This window comes from Mobula hypostoma, chromosome 16, assembly GCF_963921235.1.
Source record: "Mobula hypostoma chromosome 16, sMobHyp1.1, whole genome shotgun sequence".
NCBI lineage: Eukaryota > Metazoa > Chordata > Chondrichthyes > Myliobatiformes > Myliobatidae > Mobula > Mobula hypostoma.
In genome coordinates, this window is record NC_086112.1 from 23,399,153 (window position 1) to 23,414,439 (window position 15,287).

A 15,287-nucleotide genomic window follows, 5' to 3' on the forward strand; every position below is an offset into this window, starting at 1 on the left:
ATTACATGGGATAACATACCTTTGAATGAACTAAGAATTCAGACACAAGGCATTCTAACATGTTATCAGTATACTACATTGTATTTGCCAAATACCTAATGAAATTAACATAAAATATGAAATCAGGTTCACATCACTGTAAAGTATCCGGGAGAGCAGATTGTTTGTTCACTCGAAAACTGTGTGCCCACCTTTCTGTAAGGAATTCAGCTGAGCTATCTGAGAACGGAGTTTTATTTAATTAAGTTCTTCCCATCATAATTAATGTAACAATCCCATCTGAGAATGTGAGAAAATAGTGTAAACTATTACTTTTTTTTCTTGCTCTTTTCATAGATATCAAATTTAAATTACAAAATTAGTTAGCTTTACTGCTTATTGTGGAAAAAATGAAAATCCTTACATTAAAGCTTTATGAAATTGCTCTATTGCTTCTTCAAGATCCTCCTTCTGATCAGGAACAAAGCGATATTCAGATACGTAGTTGGCTGTATGCTTAAAAGGATCATAGTCTCCTAGTTCAGCTGAAGAAAGAAAATATATCATAATTGACCATCATATTTATGATTTATTTAATCAACAGGCCTGACTCCATTATTTCTAATATAAGCACAAGTACATAAATTCTGAACCATGAACCTTCTCCTACGCTTTCAAATTTTAAGGTAAAAGTACTTACTATCTCATGATAAAATACTGATCTTATTTATCAAAAATACAGGTAAACATAATTTGTCTGTGCTGAAATGAAAGTGTTGTTTTATGTATCATGCTCACTGTCGCTATTTGGTGAAAATATCATGCTTGTACATTTCCTTCCATCTTATAGTGATAATGTTCATTCTTACTTCTGTCAAATTTTTAATCTGAAGTTGCTAGAATTGGGTTTGGAATACAAACAGGCCTACACTCAGAAATTCTACACCACTCATCATCCCTTCGTTATGGAATATACAAGAATTTTATAAATGCATCTTCAAAATACATTTATAAAATGAAAAAGAAAAAAAAACTTGGTTTTCACAATTCAGTGAAAAATATCATATCTTGTACTCCAATGTATGCACTTCGTTTGCTTCTTCCAGTAAGAATTTCCCCCATTTCATTTGAATCAACAGTGGAAAAGTTACAGACAGATATATATAAAGAGCCAGCTCAAAATATATAAAGCAGCATCAACTCTTACGACATGAACTTGTTCAGTCAGTTGCAAGGCAAATATAAAATTGCTAGAAGTTCTTATAGTCACTGAGAAAACTAGGGAGAGAATGGCAGTCTTTATCAATACCTGCAGCACTAGCATGGGTGCAAGTAAACAAAAAGTTAATAATTTATTGCGATGACTTGACTAACAAGGCAGAGTAACACATCCAGGATTGCCAATGATACAAAGAGCCTGGTGGGAAATAGAAAAACATTCTCAAAAAGAAAAAAAACAAGCAAATATTGACATATAGAGTCAAGAAACACAAAAATTAAATCTGCATATTCAGTAAGCGATCAGGAAGGCAAATTATATGCTGGATTCTACTAGACTTTGATAACATTCACTGCAATACTGTGCATAGCATTGGTCTCCATACCCAAGGAATGACGTACTTGCCTTGGAGTCAGTGTAGTGTCGATTCATGAGATTCCTGGTATGAGGGGTTTTTATCCTATGAAGAAAGATTAAGTAAAATTGGCCTAAACTCACTGAAGTTTAAAAAAAATGAGAGGTGATCTCATTGGGATATATATGATCTTAATGGAGATGATAGGATAGCTGCCAAGATGTGGTTTCCTCTAGCTGGAGAATCTGGAACAATAAGCCATTTCTCAGTCTGAGTAAAGAAAAAACATCTTTACTCAGAGGGTTGAGACGCATTGGAATATACAAAGGCCTATGAAAATTCAGTCATTGGATATATTCAAAGAAGAGAACAATATATTTTTAGACACTTAGGGTATCAAAGGACTAGCCAGCATAATGTATGAGGCTTAAGTTCAGCCATGATTATAATAAAACGGGTAGCATGCTTGAGTTTGGCAAATTCTTGCTTCTACGTTTGTACTTCTTAGGTTCCCAAGTTCAATCACAACATACACTTATTCACATCACTTTTCAGCAAGGAAGCATCTCAATGTGCAACAACAGTATGGAGACATGTAAACCTCAGTCTACTACACAGTTACACAAGGATAGAAAAGACAAAAAAAGAAACTGAAGTTTACACATTTGCAGAGTGTAAAAGACTATACAAAAATGAGCCAATTCATTTGATTTTAATCTAAATTGTTTAAGTGCATATTTGTTATTCCAAATAACTTGAAGAATCTTCCTTATGGTGAATTATCCATCCCAGGGAGGTGAGGAGGAAAGACAATAAATATTAGAAATAGCTAGGGTGGAGGTTGGTAATTTTTTTGAACGAGTGGGGACAAAAGGACAAAAGCCACGGAATGTGCTCTCAGTACAGAAAAAATGTTGTGTCTGAAAATCAGGAGTGCATCAAAAACACTGAAGTGAAATGTTTCTAACCATTTCTATTCAATTCATCTACCAAATTTTCTTTTAAAAACTATTTTTAAACTGTTACAACAACAGTACACTTACTTAACGCATCATATATCATACAATTATCAAGCTGTTGGAAAGAACAAATTCACTTACACTGGAGAGCATATGCACCCAATTGTGCAGCAATGTTTAAAGAGCAAGGCAATCTACCTTGAAGGACATCCTGTTTGACCTGTAGAAAAAACTGGTATCTAAAATAAGAAAAGATATCAGCATTTAGATAAATATAACACTGTATCCGTTCAATGTATCTTCTGTTTTAAAAAGATCAGGTTATAATCTAACCAAAGCTGTGTCAAAATTTTACAAATGAAATTCAGAGAAACATGCATTTTTTATACATTTTTCTGATTTCATGAATGCATCCATGGTGATCTTTGTGAAGCACTTTTTGTTTCGAAATGGGGTTTATTGGAGTCCCAGCACTTACAATTTGCATGAATTTGCAGAAGATTTTTAACATAATCCAACACAAAAAGTAAACTGAAGCTCATGGAATGGAATGGCCAGTGACAATATGAATTAAACAAACCTCAAAAATAGAAACCACAAGTTCCCTGTGAGTGCTTTTCAGACTGGAACATGGCAAACAACGCTACAAGGGAATAGTGCAAGAGAAATTACTTATGAATGCCTTAGACATGGGTACAAGGGAATTTCGAAATCTACAGGTGACACTGAACTAGAATGTGTGGTAAACAGTCAGGAGGATAATAACAAATGCAAAGGATAGGCTATTTAAATAAGCAAACATACTAGATGAAATGTAAAGCCATATATTTCACAGAAAGAATAAATGGAAAGATATTGTCTAAATTCCAGAGTTCTAAAATGTGGACAGTAACATAATCTGAGCAAATTATGTGCATCATTTTTTTAGCAGAACATGTTGACAGCTTGGTTTATCTTCACAGAGACAAAACAGTACAAAAATCAGTGAGATTATGCTGAATATGCATAAAACACTGATTGGGCCAGACTATGGAATATTACAACCCTGCTCACTTTCAATGACTCTACAACTCATGCTCTCAGTATTATTTTTTTAATTACTTGTCCCTTTTGGTATTTGCAGTTTGTCTTCTTTTGCACATTGGATGTTTGTCAGTCTTTGTGCGTACTTTTTCAGTGATTCCATTGTATTTCTTTATTCTACTATGAATGCCTGCAAAAATATTAATCTCGAGGAAGTATATAGTGACATATACGTACTTTGATAATAAATTTACTTTGAAATTTGAGCTTTGAACATCTAGCTCCAGTTGCCACATATCAGGCAGACATGTTGTCCAATACAGGGTAGGAATGATATATGATATTTATGAGAACGGTTCCTATTTGGTGATTTTGACTGCAGGTTATATTGATTGGATAAGTTGGAGGCTCAGAAGATTGAGGTATGAATTGAAAATAATCATGATGGGTGTACATAGGCTAATTATAAACAGGCTGTTCCCATTCGATGTTTCAACATCTGAGGACACAGATTCAAGTTGATGGGCAAAAGATCCAGATGTCTGCAAGGAGTTTTTTTTTTGTTTACACAGAGTGATCATGACCTGGAACTTCCTGCATGTAAGGCTCTTGAGGCAGAATAACTCGAGTACCATGGAGTAGGAAAAGGGAATGGGATAGAACTGAAAGCTTCTCAAAGAGCTGACATGGATTTGACGGGGTGAATGGTTTCCAGTTGTGCTGTAAAATTTCTATGACAGTATTTCACTAGCAGGCATCTATTGCAGTCTGATCTCCACTCGTCCCAGATGGGATTAGTTTATTTTATTATGTAAGACCCTGCACTGGCTCCAATCAAGAGCTGCCCAACAACTGAATAAAAAATAGGAAAGAAATATTAAATACTCAGTCCACCACAGACCCCAAAAAAAATCAAATTACACTGGTGCCAATCCAGTGATAAAAGGACAATTCTCACAACCTCCACCCTGGAGTAGTCAAGTGAAGAAGCAGAAATTCCATATAATTGGATAGGTCCTCTCAACTCAAAAAAGTGAAGTGACTGCAAAAATGAAGTACAGTAACTTGTGCTTATTTATTGTATGCAGGAAGCAGGTGTACATGCTTATCTGACTGATTTCTGAGTTCAACCTGTAACTAATCACACTATTTATTGGCTGGATGATCAGCTCAGATCAAGTTTAGTCAGCTCAAATTGATAAACTGAGTTAGGAATCGAAAATGGAAAGTTGATACGAGAAAGATGATGAATAAACTAAATTAGGGTCATACTGATTCTAGCCTAAAGAGTATAGACAAAAAAAGTGTATAAACACACTGATCTATCAACAGTAAAATCATGGAAAGAGCAAAATATACTCCTACTTTCAGTATAAATAAGGAAATATTCAATAATATTCTGGAAGCAGATAAGATGTTTAAAAGAATCATACCACTAAGTGCACAAAAAGAGACTAAGTCCATGCCCATGTAATGCCAATGAGAAAGTTAACTACTTTATGGCACTTACCAATGAATAGGTAAAAAGTGATTAAAATTAACTTTATGTGTTAGAAGATATTATTGCAAGAAAGAGGAGATCAAAGAGGCAAAAAGACTCCATGCCTACCACAATTCCCCCATTAGATTTAATAACTTGAAGTAACTTTAGAAAGCATCATACACAATTGGAGCAATAGTCTGAAGAGTCAACCAGAAAACTTGAATTTGACAATCACTGTAAAAGTGCTAATGGACAGGTTTTTCCCATAGCTATGTACCTTCAGCATGCAAATTTAAGACAAAAAGTTAGACAGTGCAGAGTTTTCAAATGGCACTGCTATTGTCAAGTCAGCATTGCATACTAACGGATATCTTGATCTGGCTGCCTTACATTCATTTGTCAGACATACATTCTTACAGACTAAGGTTCTCATCCTTATTTCCAAAGTGTGGACAGAGGCATGCAATAACGTTACGGAATTTTGAGGACACCTGTAGCAACCCAAAAATAGGGACTAATGATCTCAATGTTACATACAATCTTTTTACAATACTGAATTGTCTTAATTGCTTGGTCAACTTTGTTTAGCACATATAAATATTTACAAAAATATTTTGACTCAACTTTCCTGCCTCACTTACTGTCATCATAAATGTAAGACGGACATTAGTTTAAATGGCAAATTCATGAACAGTCATTATGATTAAAATAAATTGCCTATTTTAGTGTTGCAAAGTGATAAATTATCATTTCTCCCTTCACACAGTCTGGGTAGATCTTCAAGATGGTGCCCTAATTGAAGGAGTATCTTCAGATGTTACTATTCCCATGCACTTCCTGCTCTTGTCTTTCCTGATGATAAATGTTTAAGGTTTGGAGATGCCCAAGAAGAGTTTCTTAAGTATGTCCAGGACGGATTCCTGTCACAGTATGTTGGCAGGCCGACTGGGGAAATGCCATACTAGATCTAGTATTAGGTAACGAACCGGGTCAGGTCATAGATGCCTCAGTGGGTGAGCATCTGGGGGACAGTGACCACCGCACTGGCCTTTAGCATTATTATGGAAAAGGATAAAATCAGAGAGGACAGGAAAATTTTTAATTGGGGAAGGGCAAATTATGAGGCTATAAGGCTAGAACTTGCAGGTGTGAATTGGGATGATGTTTTTGCAGGGAACTGTCCTATGGATATGTGGTCAATGTTTAGGGATCTCTTGCAGGATGTTAGGGATAAATTTGTCCCGGTGAGAAAGATAAAGAATGGTAGGGTGAAGGAACCATGGATGACAAGTGAAGTGGAAAATCTAGTCAAGTGGAAGAAGGCAGCATACATGAGGTTTAGGAAGCAAGGATCAGATGGGTCTATTGAGGAATATAGGGTAGCAAGACAGGAGCTTAAGGGGCTGAGGAGAGCAAGAAGGGGGCATGAAAAGGCCTTGGTGAGTAGGGTAAAGGAAAACCCTAAAGGCATTCTTCAATTATGTGAAGAAAAAAAGGATGACAGTAGTGAAGGTGGGACCGATTAGAGATAAAGGTGGGAAGATGTGCCTGGAGGCTGTGGAAGTGAGCGAGGTCCTCAATGAATACTTCTCTTCGGTATTCACCAATGAGAGGGAACTTGATGATGGTAAGGACAATATGAGTGAGGCTGATGCTCTGGAGCATGTTGATATTAAGGGAGAGGAGGTGTTGGAGTTGTTAAAATACATTAGGACAGATAAGTCCCCGGGGCCTGATGGAATATTCCCCAGGCTGCTCTACGAGGCGAGGGAAGAGATTGCTGAGCCTCTGACTAGGATCTTCATGTCCTCGTTGTCCATGGAAATAGTACTGGAGGATTGAAGGGAGGCGAATGTTGTCCCCTTGTTCAAAAAAGGTAGTAGGGATAGTCTGGGTAATTATAGACCAGTAAGCCTTACGTCTGTGGTGGGAAAGCTGATGGAAAAGATTCTTAGAGATAGGATCTATGGGCATTTAGAGAATCATGGTCTGATCAGGGACAGTCAGCATGGCTTTGTGAAGGGCAGATTGTGTCTAACAAGCCTGATAGAGTTCTTTGAGGGGGTGACCAGGCATATAGATTCAGAAAGTCAGAAGGTATGGGATCCAGGGAAGTTTGGCCAGGTGGATTCAGAATTGGCTTGCCTGCAGAAGGCAGAGGGTCATGGTGGAAGGAGTACATTCGGATTGGAGGGTTGTGACGAGTGGTGTCCCAGAAGGATCTGTTCTGGGACCTCTACTTTTCGTGATTTTTATTAACGACCTGGATGTGGGGGTAGAAGGGTGGGTTGGAAAGTTTGCAGATGACACAAAGGTTGGTGGTGTTGTAGATAGTGTAGAGGATTGGCGACGATTGCAGAGAAATATTGATAGGATGCAGAAGTGGGCTGAGAAGTGGCAGATGGAGTTCAACCCAGAAAAGTGTGAGGTGGTACATTTTGGAAGGACAAACTCCAAGGCAGAGTACAAAGTAAATGGCAGGATACTTGGTAGTGTGGAGGAGCAGAGGGATCTGGGCTACATGTCCACAGATCCCTGAAAGTTGCCTCACAGGTAGATAGGGTAGTTAAGAAAGCTTATGGGGTGTTCGCTTTCATAAGTCAAGGGATAGAGCTTAAGAGTCGCGAGGTAATGATGCAGCTCTATAAAACTCTGGTTAGGCCACACTTGGAGTACTGTGTCCAGTTCTAGTCACCTCACTATAGGAAGGATGTGGAAGCATTGGAAAGGGTACAGAGGAGATTTACCAGGATGCTGCCTGGTTTAGAGAGTATGGATTATGATCAGAGATTAAGGGAGCTAGGGCTTTATTCTTTGGAGAGAAGAAGGATGAGAGGAGACATGATAGAGGTGTACAAGATATTAAGAGGAGTAGATAGAGTGGGTAGCCAGCGCCTCTTCCCCAGGGCACCACTGCTCAATACAAGAGGAGATGGCTTTAAGGTAAGGGGTGGGAAGTTCAAGGGGGATATTAGAGGAAGGTTTTTTACTCAGAGAGTGGTTGCTGCATGGAATGCACTGTCTGAGTCAGTGGTGGAGGCAGATACACTAGTGAAATTTAAGAGACTACTAGACAGATATATGGAGGAATTTAAGGTGGGGGGGTTATATGGGAGGCAGGATTTGAGGGTCGGCACAACATTGTGGGCCAAAGGGCCTGTACTGTGCTGTACTATTCTATGTTCTATGTTAAGACATAAATAGTGCACACTATAGGCTTACTGCAGAATAAATAGCTCCCCTACAATTAGCCAAACCACATTTACTTGTTACTTTGTAAAGTGCTACTGTCCACATATATATATTAACTATTATTTTGCACTCCATTTATTTGGAGATATTTGCAAAAGGAAAATAATATAAACTTGATCAAGTTGGCCTAACAGGATTTCATAAAGCAGACTGATCAAAAAGTAGCAATGTTTAATAACATATGACTTGGATAGCAAAGTTAATATTTACATTCTGTTACCTTGTTATTTCTTCTTTAAGTTTACAAGGATCTTCTGCATAGAACTTTACACCAAAATATAATGTATAAGGTGGGCCAGCTACAAAAGAAGAAACATTGACATAGAATGCAATTTATATATTGAATATTTAACAAGTGTAAAATTTCTATATATAGTTTAGTTACAGGTTTCCTGTAAAAGACACTTTTCAATGTGAAGCTTCACATCAGATGAAGCAGACAAATTAATAAAATGGATGAATTATAGCATTCAAAATTATAACAAGAAATAAAATAATGGAACTTTACAACAGAAAGGACTGATTATCTCATCTCTACAGCTTCGGCTGGTTTCAAAGTAAATTCATAATCGAGGTATATATATATGTCACTATATACAACTGAGATTCATTTTCTTGTGAGCACACACAGTAAATCCAATAAACATAATATAATCAATGAAGGGCCAGCCCAACAAGATGGACAAAGAACCAATGTGCAAAAGACACCAAACTGTGCAAATAAAAAACAAACAAAAAAAAATAATAATAATAAATAAATAGGCAATAAATATTGAGAACATGAGATGAGGAGTCCTTGAAAGTGAGTCCAAAGGTTGTGGGAACAGTTCTATGATGGGGCAAGTGAACTTGAGCGAAGTTATCCCCACTGGTTCAAGAGCCTGATGATTGAGGGGAAATAACTGTTTCTGAACCTGGTGCTGTAGGTCTTGAGACTCCTGTATCTTCTTCAGGATGGCTGCAGTGAGAAGAAAGCATGGTCTAAGTGATGGGGGTCCTATAATGGATGCTGTGTTCCTGTGACAGTGCTCCATTAAGATATGCTCAATGGTGAGGAGGGTTTTACCCGTGATGGACTGGTCTGTGCTGTCACTTTTTGGAGGTTTTTCCATTCAAGGACATTGTTGTTTCCACACTATGCCATGATGCAATCAGTCAATATACTCTCCACCACACATCTACAGAATTTCGTCAAAACTTTAGATATCATGCTGAATCTTCACACACTTCCTAGGAAATAGAGAGATTGTAAGGTAGCAAGGAGATTCCCCTCCCCTTTTACAAATGTTCTTTTGTTTTTTCTTTATCCAACTTACCTTTTAAGAATTGAATCACATTCACCACTGCTTTTCCACATTGCATTTTCACAGGACCTAATAGTTCCCTGCACTTAAAATGGACAGCACCACAAAGTTCCATTGCTGTCACTAAATAAACCATTAGTAAACTGAAGTTTAAGAAATATTATAAAATAATTGGAAAAAAAATTAAAAGAGGATATGATAAAGAACAATAAAAGGAAAATAAGAGAAAAAGACAAATATCTAAAATAGAAAGGCAGCTAAGAAATCTACAAATAAATAGAGGATTGTTTTATTTGTTGACACCCAGAGGAGATGTTGAGTTGCAATCCTATAAATGGAGAATGGCAGCTGTACTCAATAACTACTTGGCATTAATGACGTAAAAATAGATTATGGGAGTTGGAGAGTAAATCGTGAAGAACCAAAGCAAAGTGCTGTAATTAGTAAAGGAGAATCTCACTGATATTTGTCAATTCCCCACAGCTAATATCTTGTCTGCACTGTAGTAAGTGGAACATAACCTTGTTGGTAACTTTGATTAAACAATGAAGTGTATTCCGAATAAACGCTTCTTGGGCTTCAAGCTGGGTACAGGTATCGATAATTACTGATGTTTCGATGACAAACTCTGCCATCTTCAGGGATGATGAAGCACATTGTTAATGGAATTCTGTAAACCCATGTGTTCTACCAAGTCATTGATAGATTTTAATTTGCAACAAACAATACAATAACTTTAAAAAGTGACCATCAAGGATGATGAGGTAGAATGGTAGACTGTCGTGTTGAAGAAAATAATATACAGAAAAGCTCCAATATTCCAGTATCTGACTGAAGATCCTGATAGTTCAGCATCTGGTTCACTCATTACTCTTGAATGAGAGCCAGTGATCCGGAGTCCAAGTGGGGTGTGTGCCCGATTCAGGGGTCCAGAGCGCAGACTGGGTTGGATTATGGACCAGGTCTGGGTTTTCAAAGATCTGGAGTCAGAAAGTTTCTAGACAGAGCTAGGGTTCAGAGCCTTGTACATTTTGTGCTTCCTTTAACTCATCAGATTACTATGAAACATGAAAAAAAGTGAAATAAAAGTCTGATTGGGTACTGATAGAAGCAACATCCAAATATCTGCTGGTCCAGCACTACTAAAGACCCATGAATGCTGGAGAACAGGTGGCTTACTACACCAGTACTGAGCTTGTCTAACACAAGACTGAACCAGAAAAAGGAGGTGCATGAAGATTATGTACTGATCTCCTTGGAAGTAAAACCTAAAGAAAGGACAATCGATTACAGACATGAACAACAGAGGGCTGCCCGTTAGTGTGGACAGACAGCGGGAAAGCCTGGCTGAGCAGTTATCCCGATCTGCTTGGGAAATAGTAAGAGAACTGAGAAAGCAGGGGACGGGAGGAGGACGAGAGAAGGATATTAGGAAGAGACTGTGAGTTCTCCGAGGACAGCCCTCACCTCCTCCAGAAGAGCCATAAGGTTTGGCAAACTTTAAAAGTGCTGATAAACTAAATGGAAGCAAAAATACATGGTGATACCTATCTAGAGAAATACGTATTATAATGTGGATTTTATATTACTCAATTTTTTAAAATTCATTCATTCACTCCTTTTTCCCCATCTAAATGAGAACATATACATGGGAGGAATACACAGGGAAATCATTTCTGTGTAATGGACATAGATTTTTTAACTTACTTTTATAGGTACTGCAGCGGGGGCACTCAACTCACAGGTAGGAGGGGCTATCCCCCAAGGCTAGACGTTTCTTCTAGTTCAACCCAGGGTCATCTAGAGACCCCAGCCTCGGAATCACACCTTTGTTACCTTTTTTTTATTATTTGCATTTCTTGGCTCTTATTTGTTCAGGGAGTAGATCAATTAAGTTATATTCTGCAAATTTCAATGATATACTAACGTAAATACACATGGCTAAGGATAAAGTAAAATTCATTTCTTTTAATGCCAATGGGCTGTTGAATTCAGTCAAGCGCAATAAAAATTCTATCAAAAATGAAAAAACAAGCTCATGTAGTATATTTACAGGAAACTCACTTAAGTGATAATGAGCATGGAAAATGAAAGAGAATGGGCTTCACTAATTTGTTTTTCTCCTCATATAAATCAGGACATAGAAGAGGAGTTGCTATTCTCACCTCAAGCAAGCTAAATTTTGAAAAAGTATTCGAAATGGGAGATAAGGAAGGCAGATAAATTCTGGTAAGGGGGAATATAAATGGAAATCCAGTTACTTTATTGAATATATACACACCCCCAGGAAGTAATATTAGTTTCTCCAAGAAAATTACTAATATTATAATGGAAACAGAAGGTCTCTTGATATGTGGGGGAGACTTGAATTTACAATTACAACCAAAGTTAGACTCTTCCAATAGAAAAACTTATGAAGCAAAGTCCTTACATAAGAAAGTTAACACTCTCTTTGAGGATGTTGGTCTAATTGATATATGGGGGGACCTTTGCCCCAACAGAAGGGAATCCACTCATTATTCTGCCCCCCATTCTGCCCCCATTCCGTATATACAAGAATAGACTATTTCATAATATTTGGAAAAGATAAAGACAAAATAATTACCTGTGGAATTGGGACAATAGATGTAAGTGACCATGCATTTATCTGTTGATTTTGACCTGCAACCAAAAAGTACTATTTGGAAACTAAATTCAAGTCTACTCAATGATCCCTATTTTAAGGAACAAATTAGAAAAGAAATTGGTCTTTACTTAGAATTCAATGATAATGGAGAGGTTTCACCTCCCATTCTATGGGATACTCTGAAGGCTGTCTTAAGAGGGAAAATTATAGTGATATCTTCATATAAGAAAAAAATAAGGAATAAAACATTAGAAGAATTACAAAATAAGCAGAAGGAACTAGAAAAAAAAACAAATTGAGTTTGGCACAGGATATACTAGAGGAAATTAAAGAAATTAGGAATGAAATTAATAGTTTGACTACACAAGAAATTAGAAAAAACAATGTTTCTGAAACAGAGACACTATGAAAGTGGATCTAAATCTATGAAAATACTGGCGTGGAAACTGAAAAAAAAGATAGCAGAAAATACAATTCATAGAATTAGGGATCCAAGAAGCTTTCAAGAAGCTTTTGAAATGTTTTACAAAACTCTATATTCCAAAGTTCCAGGGGGAAGCATAACCCAGACTGACACCTTCCCGAATTCTTTAGAGTTACTCACTTTAAGCAAAGAACAAAATAGTACGATGACTGCTGACATAACTGAAGCTGAATTAAAAACTGCAATTAGTAGGCTTAATTTAAGCAAGTCACCAGGATCAGATGGATATACAGCAGAGTGGTATAAAGAATTTAGAAATGAGTTAATTTCTGTTTTACTCCCCACATTGAACTGGGCTCTAAAAAAGGCGCAAATGCCACCCAGCTGGAAGGATGCAATAATCTCAGCTATACCGAAAGAAGGCAAGGATAAAATGGAATGTGGGTCATTCCATTAAGTATCTGTTCTTAATGTGGATTATAGAATATTTACCTACATCATGGCCAACGATTAGAAGAGCTTCTACCCACATAATGATACATAATGATCGGACAGGTTTTATACAACAACGCCAAACACAAGACAATATACAAAGGACACTTCACATTATGGATCATATACAAAAAAATGAAATTGAAGCAATAGTGATAAGCGTGGACACTGAAAAGGCATTTGATTCAGTTAATTGGAATTTCCTTTACAAAGTTTTACATAGATTTAGTCTACATGACACAATTATTAAAACTATACAGGCACTTTTTGACAATCCTACTGCTAGGATTAAAATCCATGGATATTTATCTAATAGTTTTACCCTAGAAAGGGGCACGAGACAGGGTTGTGCATGCTCACCGCTACTCTTCGCATTACATCTGGAACCACTAGCTCAATACATCAGACAAAATGAAGATATCAGGGGAATTACTATTAAAGGGACAGAACATAAATTGGCCTGTTATGCAGATAACATTTTGATCTATCTAAGGCAACCAACATACTCTTTACCTAAATTGATGCAATCCTTTGAACAATATGGCCAATTATCAGGATACAGGATCAAGATAGATAAAACCCAACTACTTTCATATAACTATAGCCCACCAAGAGAAATTGAAAGTAGATATCCTTGGGCATGGCAAACAGAGTATGTCAAATATTTTGGCATCATCATGCCAAAAGTTTTTGCAACATTATCAGAACGCAATCATCAGCCTATATATAAGAAAATTAAGGAAGATGTAACAAGATGGAACCTAATTCCTTTTCTTGGTCTCAGTTCAAGGATTGAATCTATTAAAATGAATATACTGCCCAGACTACTATATCTCTTTCAGACCCAACCAACAGAGATTAACCAAAATCAATTCAATGAATGGAACGAGATGCTATCAAGATATATATGGCAAGGTAAAAGGCCTAGGGTTCGTCTCAAAACTTTGCAATTAGCCAAGGAAAAGGAGGGATGGAGCCTACCTTCTCTTAGAGATTATTATTTTGCCACACAGTTGAGAGCTGTGATATACAGGTGCAAACCATCATATGATGCTCAATGGAAAAACATTGAGGAGGGGATACTTTCCATCCCCATACAGGCAATTTTGGCTGATAACAACCTACAAAGTTACATAAATACTATTGATAACCTGTGGGTGAAATGGACTCTTAAAATATGGAAAACTATTATAAAAGAATATAAACTAGAGAGAGACATTGCAATTCTAAAATGGTGTGCATATGACTCGGATTTTACGCCGAATAAACTGGATGCTAGATTTAAGGACTGGACAGCTAAAGGAATAACAGTTATTTGCAATATAATGAAAGAAGAAACACTGTTCAGTTTTGAAATGCTCAAAGAGAAACACTTGTTAGAAAAACAAGACTTTTACCGGTATTTACAGATGTGACAGTATGTTAATAAGACAGTTAAAAATGTAACCAAGGCAAGCGCATGTCTGATAGAGCTGTTTAGAAAAGCATATAATTCAGACAATGGTAGCAAGATCATTTCAAGCGTGTATAAGGGTTTGTCAAATCTTAAAACACATTCAACTTCATACATTAAAACAAAATGGGAGAAGGAAGGAGGGATAATAATATCTGAGGAAGACTGGACAATAATATGGAGGTATCAATAGAAGTGTAGCAGTTCACAGAAATGGAGGGAGTTCGGGTGGAAAAACTTGATAAGATATTTTATCACACCCTCTCAGAAATCCCATTATGATAGTAACCTCCCTATTTGCTGGAGAAATTGTGGAAATCAAAATGCAAATCATTATCATATTTTCTGGGAATGCCCCGTTACCAAAGACTATTACAGTGGGATACACAATGCCCTACAAGACATCTTTAAATGTGAAATACCCTTAGAAAGTAAGACCATATATTTTGGGTATATAACTCAAGAATGATTGAAAAGAGATAAATATTTAATGAATATACTGCTGGTGGCTGGTAAAAAGACCCTTACCAAGAAATGATTATCAAAGGAGAGCCCAGCTTTAAATGTATGGATGGAAATTACAATGGACATTTACAAAATGGAGAAGATAACAGCATCTGTTAATCATAAGTGGAAACAATTTGATTCATACTGGGAAAAATGGCTTAACTACATAACACCTCATAGGCCTGATTTTATTCTCACAAGTTAATGAATA

General features: G+C 36.8%; 1 protein-coding gene across 5 annotated transcripts in view; it reads right to left on the minus strand.

Moving 5' to 3' along the window:
* epb41l4a (erythrocyte membrane protein band 4.1 like 4A) overlaps positions 1-15,287 on the minus strand; it is a 236,026-nt gene that overhangs the window by 103,653 nt on the left and 117,086 nt on the right. For all 5 annotated transcript variants that reach the window (XM_063069160.1, XM_063069159.1, XM_063069158.1 and 2 more), the window contains exons 5-7: positions 8,491-8,569; positions 2,654-2,751; positions 404-524 (exon numbers count right to left, since the gene is read on the minus strand). In XM_063069160.1, the coding sequence (XP_062925230.1) occupies positions 404-524; positions 2,654-2,751; positions 8,491-8,569 (298 nt within the window). The remainder of the gene's footprint in view (positions 1-403; positions 525-2,653; positions 2,752-8,490; positions 8,570-15,287) is intronic.